General features: G+C 32.0%; 1 protein-coding gene across 1 annotated transcript; it reads left to right on the top strand.

Moving 5' to 3' along the window:
- Nucleotides 1-1,914: 1,914 nt before the first annotated feature.
- Nucleotides 1,915-6,766, top strand: LOC143587080 (DUF21 domain-containing protein At4g33700-like). Its single transcript, XM_077068476.1, has 11 exons — nucleotides 1,915-2,276; nucleotides 3,587-3,663; nucleotides 3,758-3,841; nucleotides 3,923-4,036; nucleotides 4,128-4,214; nucleotides 4,535-4,674; nucleotides 4,764-4,851; nucleotides 4,945-5,018; nucleotides 5,218-5,348; nucleotides 6,167-6,435; nucleotides 6,515-6,766. Exons 1-11 carry the CDS (start codon nucleotides 2,099-2,101, stop codon nucleotides 6,557-6,559), a joined length of 1,287 nt encoding a protein of 428 aa, XP_076924591.1. The 5' UTR covers nucleotides 1,915-2,098; the 3' UTR covers nucleotides 6,560-6,766.
- Nucleotides 6,767-12,428: the final 5,662 nt, after the last annotated feature.

Here is a 12,428-nt window from a genome sequence, read left to right as displayed (position 1 = left end):
TGGTTTTTCAAAAAAAATAAATAAAAATTCAGCTCTAATAATTAATAATCATCTAGTGACATCATTTTAATCATAAAAGTATGCAATAAATGCAACCATACGACCAATTGCATGACCAATATAAGTCTAAATCAATAAAATCATTACATCATTTGGTTATGAAATATACGGATAATGCATCTATATCAGACTAATTGTGTGACTTAATATGACCGGTTCAAGTCAGATCATTAAAAGTCACTCACCGAAATCAATTGGTTTATGAAGTTATACTATATTTGAGTTTTCCCCCTTTTTTTTATATGCCAAAATAAATTAAAAAATAAAAAGAGAGCCCACTAGAAGCAAGAACCTCATCAAACACAAAACACAACTGTTATTTAAAAAAAAGTACAAAACACGATTTGTTTTCATTTTAGGCACATGACTTGAACCGATCATACTAAATCATGTGATTGGTCATAAAAACATATGTTTTTACCAAGTTTCTAACCTCACATTATCACTATATGTAAACTTTAGATACTCAATTTGCTTTTTGAACTTGATCGACCTTTTTTCTTTAAAACAAAAGAAAAAAGTGAGTTTATCACCTTTCAAACAAATTTGAAGTTAGAAAATATTTAGACATTTATATCATTTAAGACCCCCCTTTTTTTTTGACAAATATGGCCGACCAATACATCATATCATGTTTTTTGGGTTATTTCATTGCCAAAGTCATAGCTTCATTATAACTATAATTTTTGTAATTAAAACTTGAATTTTTCATTCAAATAATTTCAAAATCCGAGTATAATCAATTTCACTCAATGATTGATGTTAATAATGCAATATTTTATAAAATTCCGATATGTCATAATCATCAAATACAATAAAAATCTCTACCAACCATAATGATGATTAATCCATCTTATCAAAAGTAAATCTGACCAACAAGTTATTTTAGTAATGTTTCCAATACAATATCACATAGTAATGGACTCGGGAATCTTTTTTGAAGGGTTCATAAATTTTCGGTGGTCAATTATGAAAGAAAACAAATTTCACTTTCTAATTTTACAGTGATAAACAAAAAAAAAAAAACAAGGTTGCATAGTTACTTTTCTCGCTTCAATGTATGCTTCTAAAATCTATACACAAAACTAAATAAAAGACGTATTACTCACCCAATGACATTTCCAACCTTTCTCATCTTCTCCAAACTCCGTCTTATACCATAAAACAACAAAATCAACACCAATCAATCGTCTAAAGGAACATAAGAGCAAAACAAGGAAACAACTGAAATATCCGAAAAAGGAACCACAAGTCTACAACCAGTGAGCGTCAAACTCCACCATGAAGTACCCAACCGTCTCCATCGGTGTAGTATCAAATTTCTTTTCCGATCAACACAACCACCCTTATCGTTATGAAAAGTTCATGAGGTCAAACTCAAAATTTCTGAAGACGTACATGTCTACTAAAACAATTTCTTTCATATAATACAGCCATACAAACGACCCCATGCATACCTACTAGTTCCATCAATGATATCATATAACTATTTACTTTTCAGTTTCCAAAAAAATCACGATAATTTTAAATATCCACTTAAAAGTTAAAAACCCAAAGTATAACTATCAAAAAGAGTGTCTACTTATCAAATATCTTAATCCTATTCTTTAGTTGTTTTTTTTATGATAGTTCACATCACTACCTAAGTATAATAAATTAAATAGTAATTCTTTTATCAATAACAATATACATTGTTAATATTATAAAAATAAAAAATAGAATTTGATGTCTATCACTTATTGGTACATATTTGACTGAAAGTTGACACAAAATCCAGACAGATAATCCTAAACTAATAATAAAATAAGTAACAAAAGGACAAGTCCTGTGTGTGTGTCTGTCTGTGTCACTATCCAACAGCCACCCGAATCCCTTATATGCCACACGATTCATCCATCCTCTGCCGTCACGCTGTCACTATATCATTCTTATCGTTTTCTCTCATTTCTTTCTCATTTTACCTGAACTTAATTAGGGGTTTTTTTATTTAAAGCATAATAATGAGTAGAAATTAGTTGATAATAATATTATTATTATTATGGCGGTGGAGTATCGATGGGGTGAGACTGAGTTTTTTATACACATTGGGATAGTGGTGATGCTGGTTTTGTTTGCTGGGTTGATGTCTGGGCTTACGTTGGGGCTTATGTCGTTGAGTCTTGTTGATCTTGAAGTGCTTGCGAAATCGGGTACTCCGAAAGACCGTAAATACGCAGGTAACTGTTTTCATTTCATGGGTTTGATGTTAGTTTGGTGATTAGGGTTTGAGATTAATGGGGGTTTGAGATTAATGGCGAAATCGGGTACTCCGAATTGTCCGAATTGGTTCGGTGAGTATGATAAAGATGTTGTGAATTGGGGATAAAGTTTATGTTTTTAAGAAAGATATGTTTTTTTAGAAATAATAAATAATCTTGATGTTTGATTAATTTTATAAGTTGTTGGTTGAGATAATGACGAGATGGTTCTCGCATTTTGTGTTATCGGTAGCATTTTGTGTCATACTTTATATATCTCAACCAGTGTTGTAGAAATTGTTAGGCGCTAACTGGATTGGAGTTTATATGTAAATTATACCAAATTTTTGTATATAAAGTTTTCAATTTTGACTGATTTTGACCAAATATGATTAATCAGGGGTTAGTTAATCGGTGTCTAGACGGGATTTTTACAATTATGATCTCAACCATATGTGTTGTTGGTTGAGATAAAGAGGTTTGTGTTCAAGGAAAATTGTTATAAGTAGGTTTTGACTATGAATGGTGTTTGCCGACTTTTAACAAAAGTAGCATTCACCAGAATTTATGTTACATTTCTTGTGGATATTGTTACATACCACATTTTAGATAACTCTTCATACCTATGGAAGATAATGGTAGCATACTAGCATTTGTTAATAATACCTTAGGAAGGCAACACCAAAACAAGATACAAACGTCACAACGTGCACTCGTATTATTCATGTCGTTCATATATGGTAACAGATTAACATCATTAATAAAATAAAATTTGATGTCGAATCCGAACACTGCCTGAACAGGAATATCGTGTCCTGCACGTGAACCCAAACATGGCACACATATTATCAGGTAACGGGTGGACCCAACATGACGCCAACACAAATATCACATGTGAACCCGAACACGACACACATAATCGCAGATTGGCCCGTTTGACCGATTTTTTTTTATTTTTTATCGTTTTCGCATATTAATATTTTTAATTTACATTTTTACAACAAAAGATACAAATTTATATAAATATGTTAATTATAAAATCTTATGCCAAATTCCTTTTTAGTTTAAATTTTGGCAAAAGATACCCAATCAACACGACCCATTTTAGCTGAACGGGTTTTCGGGCTAGACCCGAATCCGAATCCGTTTATATCCAAATTCTCTGTTAGAATTTTAGTACCAAAATAGAAAAAAAGGTGTTATATGATAAGCCTAATTATACCTGAGCTTAATTTGGTAAACTAATTTGGGTAAATTATGTCACTAATCTGAAATCTTTGACTCAACAGAGAAGATACTACCTGTGGTCAAAAGACAACATCTACTACTTTGCACACTTCTTATATGCAATGCTGCTGCAATGGAGGTATTTTCATAAATATTTTGATTTGTTTTATTAAAACAAGTTGTTATAACTTAAAATAGCAGTTAAAGTTTGTCACGATTATTATCTTTCACAGGCTCTCCCAATTTTCCTGGACAGTCTGGTCACAGCTTGGGGCGCTATTCTTATTTCAGTTACATTAATACTTCTGTTTGGCGAGGTGCGTAACAAACTGATAACGTATATTATATATTAAACTTTAGGTCAAAGTGAAACCACCATTGTTTGTTCATGCACACAGATCATACCACAATCTGTTTGTACTCGACATGGACTCGCGATCGGTGCAACCGTGTCTCCGTTTGTGCGTGTTCTTGTTTGCGTCTGTTTTCCTGTTGCCTATCCTATAAGCAAGGTGATTCAGTTTGTTAACGTCGTGTTGACTTTTTCATATATAGTCAAACGGTGTTGGAACTTACGATGTTTTGACTTTTCATATGTTACAGTTACTAGACTATTTGTTGGGCCATGAACATGTTGCTCTGTTTCGCAGAGCTGAGTTGAAAACACTCGTTAATTTTCACGGTAACGAGGTATGTGTGTTGCAATCAGTGATTTATTCAGATTTTTTGAAATTGCAATTTAATAAATGACCATTTACCCTTATCTTTTTAAAACTGTAAAATTTCATATATGCCCATCTTTAACTACAAAATTTTAAACAAATATAACGTAGAAAGGGGTAGAATGGTCATTAAGTAAAAATTTATTAAAGTTGGGTATGATATTTTTAGTTTATACATCAAAATTTTCAAGTTTGTAAAGGTATACATGAAATTAATCATTTTCGATATTTTAATATTATTTTTTTTTCTCTCAAAGTTTTATATTTTTTTTATATTATTAATAACAGGCTGGAAAAGGTGGCGAATTAACGCATGATGAGACAACAATAATAGCAGGAGCACTGGAACTAACCGAAAAAACAGCGAGTGATGCAATGACGCCAATATCAGAAACGTTCACGATTGATATTAATGCCAAACTTGACAGGTGGCGAATACTTCTAATAATTTAAATAAAATCTTTGCTTTTTCGACATATAGAATCTTTGTGATTGCATTTGTATTCTTGTGCTACAGGGAGTTGATGAATATTATTTTGGAGAAAGGGCATAGCAGGATACCTGTCTACTATGAGCAACCCACAAATATAATTGGACTTATTCTGGTAGTATCATATAAACATGTTCATTATACCAACATTAATTCATGATTTAGACGTATTATATGTTTTATTGGACCTTTTTTTGATATATTTTAGGTGAAAAATCTGCTAACCATCCATGCCGATGAGGAAATTCCCGTCAAGAATGTCACCATTCGCAGGATTCCCAAGTATGATATTAATTTTACGTGATTTAAATATATTTTAGCCATATTGGTTTTACTTGATTCACGAAAATGTCATATAACGTCTTTTTTCATATTGTTTTTGTATTGACATAAAATGTGAGATATAAACGTTTACATAACCGATCAATTTGGTGATTGTTGAATTTGGATTATACTAATTTAAATGATATTTTTGTTATAGGGTTGCAGAATCTCTTCCATTATATGATATCTTGAACGAATTTCAAAAAGGTCACAGCCATATGGCTGTTGTTGTGAGACAATGTATTAATACAAAAACCGAGCAGCCTGCCACCAAGACTCAATTATCAGGTACTCCCCTCATGCTGAAAACTATATGTGCCCAAATGGGATATTTTGGTAACGGGTCAAACCAGATTGGGTTGACCCGAAACCTATTTTCCTCTCAGCTAAGTTTTTCGTCTTGTTTTGTCTTTGAGCTAGTTTTTCTTAATATACCTGTTTGACCTGTTAGGGATTATTTTTAAAACTGATACAAATTGTTTATTTTTCCTTTTTAAAACTAAAGTAGCCAACCGGTTCTCTTTCATGGGAACTATCAAATTTGATAAAATTATATTTTTCTTTCTCAATTTTCATTTAAGATATAATTTACTTTCTCTCTAATAGTTTGTGAAATCTAATATAATTCTAAATAAACAGTCTTGTAATCTTGTTCAGTGTTTTTTTTAATGAGTTTTATCCAACATGGAATATTCTCTGGAATATTGATATTACAAGATCAAAAGATACTGTATGTTGGATGCAAATCAGTTTCCAATAAAACTCATATTGATTTGCAGACAAAAAGCTGAACAATATTGTATATCTAGATTTGTATTATTATATATAATATTACGAATTAGTAGAAAAAACTAAATTATACCTAATGAGATTAGTAAATAATTATTTTCCAAAATTGTGTGGTGCCAGGGAAGAGAACTAGGGGTTTATAACCGTCGTTGCTATAGTTTTATAAAAGAAAAAGTACCACATTATTCTTAAATATTGTTATAATAAGTATATTAGTTTTTAAACATAAGCTGAACTGAGTCCAATACTAAAAAAACGACGTTTTCAACTACATTAAACTTAGCATTTATAATCATTTGGTCATGTGAACGCTATAGAGAATGGAGTGAAGGAAGTGCGCGTGGACGTTGATGGAGATCTTAAAACTCCTCTAGAAAAGAGTTTAAAGACGAAACGATCATTTAAGCAGTGGAAAAGTTTCCCGGGCAAAGGAAACAATTCGTTTAAAGGAAACTTCAGTAGTAAAAAATGGAATAAAGAAATGTATTCGGACATCTTAGAAATAGATGGAAAGCCACTTCCGGTCCCTGATGAGGAAGCAGTTGGTGTAATAACAATGGAAGACGTAATCGAAGAGCTTTTACAGGTAAATATTTTTTTAAAATATTCTCTCATATTTATTTAAAAAAATATGCATTTTGACGATGGATTTTTCGTTCATTTAGGAGGAAATTTTCGACGAGACGGATCACCATTTTGATGATTCGTGACGAAGGCTGTTTGAGCCTGAGTTTGGTGCTTCTTGGATGATGATGGTGAGGATATATTGTTAGTATTTGGTAATTTAAATTCAGATGTCCAAGTCATTTTGTTTAAAAATATGTAGTGAATATTTATATGTTATCGTATGTGTTTATGGAAGTCTTTGATATTGCAGTTTCCTAAATTGCATATAATTCAGTAAAGTCCTCTTTAGTTACATTAAACAGTCTCCATTTAAATTTTTTATAACTCAACCAGCTGTGTTACCAATTCACTAGTACCAATATCATTTTATTCAGCCGGCAGGTTGAACGGCGAAACTACTTTAGCAACTATCTTAAAATGAATAAAAGATATGCTCCAGCCATCGAAGGGAGTACTCAACCAGATATCCGGATTAGTTGTGTCGGTTTCCAGTCCAGTCCAGTCGGCTGTTCCGATTCTCTTCTGAAAACATTGATAATATATACTTCGTCTATACTAATTAATTTTCCACGAACAAAAAAGCTGATACAGAATGTATATAAAGATATAATATATACAAATCTTATAACTCAAGGGTTGGTGACTGCTTGATTGTGAACGATCAGAGAGAGGATTGGTCGGAGATCATAAAGGAATCAATTGAAGCAGATGATTGATGAAACGAATGGAACCGATTTAGTCATAAATGAATCAATTGAAGGAGGTAATCTGAACAATATGAAACCGGCCATTAAAATAGCTGGGAGTATCAATCGATTGTAGGGCGACATAAGGATTTAATATCGCTGGCGGTGAGGGTTTTTTAATATAACGACGTATGATGGATAGAGATTGTGAAAGATGTAAATAACCAAAATGAACATCTATCTCCATTATAATTTAATATAGATATTGCGTCTATACTAACTAATTTTTCACTAACAAAATGTTAATATAAGACGTGTATAAAAATATAATAAAATATAAGAAATATCAAAGTAAATTTTATTTTTTTTTCATTTTTGAAGGACTAAATTTTTACACTAAATAAAAACTAAATTTTTGTACTTAATAGGGTTTGAGCTCATGATTTTTTATTTCACATTTTAACCTTTAACCACCTTATCACCCCATCAAGACAGAATGATTTCAAAGTAAAAACTTAAATTAAATAATGAAAATAACGTAACTTTTTCTGAAAAAAAGAAAATAATTTATATGCATTATTACCGTATTTGTTCCTGTTTAAGAAAGGTACTAAATTGATTTTATTTTTAAGAAAAGTACTACATTCATTTCCAACGTTGTACTGTTATTTATCCTGTCGAGTCCGCATATGCGGATCTCATTTATTTACATGTCATATAGTGCCATACCTCGAACAGTTAAAACTTATCATCCCACGTTCATTTGTCTCCACAAAACTTTATTATTATAAAAATACTTGCAGTTAGTTAGTTGACCAAAAATTTTAGTACACAGTTTAACTATAAATCACACATTAAGATAAAAAGACTTTCATTGCTTCCACTCAAAAATATAAAATGATAATTAAGAAATATAAAACAGGTTAGCCCACATTTATTTTTTTTTCCCTTATTTTTTTGAACGGTATTCCACTTGATAGAGGCATTAGCTTCTTAAGTGTGAGTTCAATCTAGTTTTTCTAGTGGTACAAGCTACAATTAGTTTCTTTAGGTCCTAAAAATTCACGAAAAAGGTACATAAAAGGTGGATCAAGCTTGTATTATCTGTAGAATTAAAATGAATTCACGTATCTTCAAATATAAAATCTTGTTAAGGGTAACTATACTTTATATATGTAAACGCATATATGATTTTCGCCAAACAAAAATCATATTTGATGTACAAACTTTTAAACAAGTCTTTTTAAGGAAACAAAACAAAATAACCATGATTACACATCTAGTTAGGTTTTTTTATCGATCGTATATGCTATATACATGCACAACATGAAACATATCATAAGGTGCTATGATGTATACACGAAATATGGTGTTTGACATGTTATAATGATCCATGAATTGTAGAGTTTTATGGTTCGTCACAAAGATATATATATATATATACTTTCTAAAAATATTAGTCTAATGTTATTAGATTCCAATGATTAGTTATACGAGTGACAATAATAAACAATTATATGTGATTTAACCATATATATATATATATTTATTGTTTACGGCTAAAATATTTATGACTTTATGTGTTTGCTTTGTTAGGGTCATTCGGGTTTAACTATGCCTACTACGCTACTAATAATCCCAACCTAAGCCAACCCGTCAACCTCCATGCCAACCATACCAAAAGTCCCATTGATATTATTTCTTTCTTTGTTTTTATCTCCTACAGACAATATTTTAGACGCTTTTAACATCAAATCATTTTTAAACGTATATAAGAGTATTCATAGTCCATCCTCCATTCATGTCTCTATAATTTAATTAAAAGACATTATTTTATAAATTTATCTCTCATTTTTTAAAAACATCTCACATCTCATACCTCATATCTAATCCTGTTTAATTATATAATACATTATTATTCCCTTTCTAATTATTTATTTACCTTTCTTCCACTCACATCACACACATGATGTATATACACAATGAGTCGGTTTACATATGCACGGAGTCTCAATTCCTCCAGGTTCGTCTTGCTGAATTTAACAGAAACCCAATTAAATATTCCGTCTCAAAGAAAGCTATTTTTTGTGCTTGATGTCTTTTTAATTGTTTTTTATTTCGCAATTATTTATTCTCAGTTAGCAAACTTGGTTATATATTTAGCTTGAGAATAGAAGAAGCACACGGAAATGGTTGTAAAATGGATATTTAGAATTAATAAAATGAAATTGTTGTTAATGGCGAGACGATAAAAAAGTTCGAAAGGAAAAATAAATTTCACTTTTAGAAGTTAAAGTTGGAGAAAAAAAGGTTACAAAATCAAAATATTTTATTTTAAATTTTAATACTTTTCATCTCTAAAATCAAACTATTTTTAAAAACCCTCGAGGGTTAACAAGTCACCCACTTATTAAGTGGGTCGTGTTTTAAGAGGCGTCGTGTTCGTGCTGATGTGTTTAATAGATGAATCGCGTGAAGTCGACCCAAAACATATTTCTTCCGTGTCATGTTTTCTGGCCATGCCACCCTAAGTAACAACTTGGATCGGTTGCAACAGGCCGGGCAATTCGATGGTACTTTTTGACTGGTGTACATGTATAATTGCAGTTGTTATAGCTGTCACATATTTTATGCGTTTTCATGAAAATTTGCAATGTTTTGTTGTGACATTTCAACCCATGTATGAATGATTAATTTGGTCAGATCATAACACATTGAATTAACGGTTCAAATTTCATAGAATTGAACCTTTTGTTTTTTAATACAGACTGTCTATCTTATCCAATTATTAATGCTCTATAAACGGAATAATTTAATCTAACAATAATTTATTCATGATTTAGAAAGCTATTAAGAATAATTAAAAACAAAAAAAAAATATAGAAAAATAGTTAGTGCATGGAATGTCTTTAAAGAAAAATAGATGAACAGATGATTTACATAATATCAAAAATAGTGCTTGATATTAATTTGATATTTTGATTCGGTATCAAACGATAAAATATAAAATCAAGGCGAATACTGCTTTTTAGTGCTTTGCAACTTGGGAAGGTGGTTCCAAAGAATGATTATTAGAAAATGTGGAAAAAAGAACCTCGTACAGGCAGGGGCGGACCTACATAGGTCCCATCGGGGTCCCGGGACACCAATGTTTTTTAAAAAATACTTAGAGACGGTATACTAAATTTTGTAAGGACCCTATAAAAATTAATACTTGGAACCCATACTATTAAGGCTAAACTGGTCTAGTGGAAATTCCCTTGTTTTTCTTTGAGAGGTTGCAGGTTCAAGCCTCTCCATACTCAGTTTTTGTTGTTTTTTTATATCATAGTCAATATTAGTTATTTAGTTGGGATATTTGTGTTTTTTTTAGTTTCTCTCATATAGTCATTATCACCATCCAACATATATAATAACAACATGGGTTTTACATATTCTTTTATTAATTATCTTATGTATGTATATTATAATTAATAATTTATTTGTGTAAGAGTTAGTTTTTCATGTCTTGATTATTTATGTAAGACCATATATATATATATATATATATATATATATATATATATATATATATAGCTTATGTTTATGTTTTTCGAGTATGAATAAAAATGAATTAAAAATGTATGTTCTATCTAGTTTCTAATCTAGATTCTTTCTACTTACTCGTTTCCAATAACACCATATTTCCGTGTTTTATTATGTTACTCGTCTCGACCCGACCCGAATAACGACCGACCTGAAAATTTTGTAAACCGAAAAAGTTGGGACCCCGTCGACAAAAAATCCTGGGTCCGCCACTGCGTACAGGATATATTATTACTTGAACAGAGTTTAATAATCTATTTCTCTGACCCTATTATATTGTATGCAATAAACAAAAAATATAAGGAGGATGGTCTCAAGTACAACGTTGAAACCACACTTTTGAAACTTTTCTGTAACATTTACATCAATATCGAAAAACGACCTACCACGAGGGTTTTAAATATAACAGTAATAACAAATTATTTAATAGTGATATATCATATATACGTAAAAATAACTAGCTAACTTATATAAATTATATATAATCTACTAGTCTATATTTATATTTATATTTATATTTATATTCTCTAATAAAAAGGTAAATGTTTTGACCCTTTTACTCTCACATTAATCCATTTACGAACTTTAAAACTTTAATTCCTCGTTCTTTCTCCTATTGAACTATGACTTGATCTTAGCAAATAGAAGACGTGCTTTCTCTATTGAACTATGACTTGTCTAGGCCTTATCTGTTTCATTGTGTAAGGTGGTGTCTAGGCCAGAGTTCATTGAAGCGTGGGTTAGACTTTTGATATTACCCTGTTGAACATTACAAGTTGTCTAGTCTTCAGGAGCGTAGGTCGAGGAATAGGAAATCCTTACAATGTCATTCTATTCAGCAGGCCTTAGCAACTTGGGGTGATGGAAGCGGATGTGTTGATCTTATCCAATCGCTCTTTAACCAACAAATAGATATGGGCTCAAGAGCCGATGAGGCCTCCTTCGGGGGTGATCATTCGAGGGAGGGCCTCAATGCTAAGCAGTGTATTCGAAAGGTTGCTGACAGACACTTCACGACCGCGGTTAAGGTTTTGTGCTCTTCGGGTGTTGCTCCTCTTGGTGACGTTACTATGAAAGTGTTGCTTGATAAGCATCTCATCTTGCCCCCGCCCACCTTGCCTAGGGCCTTACTCTCGGAGACCCATTTGGTTGTGGACGTTGAAAGTGTTTTAGGCCATATTTTCCTAAAGGGACTTCTTGTGGGAGAGGTGGGCTTAGGGCCCAACATATTTTGGATGCCCTATGTGGGGAAGGATCCGTGATTGCTGTGGGGTTGCTTAAAGCTATCACTGAGGTGGTTAACTTGTGGTTAGGGGGGAGATGCCATGTTTCTTTGGCGGAGTTTGTGGCTTATGCCCCCCTAACGCCGTTGGCGCGATATGGAGAAGGCTTTTATCCAAAGTGGCTATAAGGAGTGTTGGGAAAGCGATGACAAAATACCTTGGTGAATTTTAATTCGGGGTGGGGACCACGAGTGGAGCGAAGGCGGTGCTTCATAGCATGGATATATTTCTTAACATGTTCCACTCTGATGGGTCGTTGGCTTTGCTTACAGTAATTTTTCTAATGCCTTCAACTTGGTGGATAGGACCACAATACTGCATGAGGTTCGTGCCAGATGCTCATCTATTTCTCTATGGGTTAATTTTCTTTATCAGAAACCAGCTAGGCTATATGTAGA

The sequence above is a fragment of the Bidens hawaiensis genome, unplaced genomic scaffold, assembly GCF_021521415.1.
Source record: "Bidens hawaiensis isolate Kalapana, Puna unplaced genomic scaffold, B.hawaiensis_p1.1 tig00035123_1, whole genome shotgun sequence".
Taxonomy (NCBI): domain Eukaryota; kingdom Viridiplantae; phylum Streptophyta; class Magnoliopsida; order Asterales; family Asteraceae; genus Bidens; species Bidens hawaiensis.
The sequence above is the reverse complement of the archived record's forward strand: the minus strand, read 5'-3'. Positions and strand labels throughout refer to the sequence as shown.

What these genes read in the sequence shown, in the direction of transcription:
- LOC143587080 (XM_077068476.1), top strand. Translation starts at nt 2,099, where the DNA reads ATGGCGGTGGAGTATCGATGGGGTGAGACTGAGTTTTTTATACACATT. An exon ending in GAAAGACCGTAAATACGCAG is followed by an intron (nt 2,277 to 3,586) that starts GTAACTGTTTTC and finishes TTGACTCAACAG; the next exon opens with AGAAGATACTACCTGTGGTC. An exon ending in ATATAATTGGACTTATTCTG is followed by an intron (nt 4,852 to 4,944) that starts GTAGTATCATAT and finishes GATATATTTTAG; the next exon opens with GTGAAAAATCTGCTAACCAT.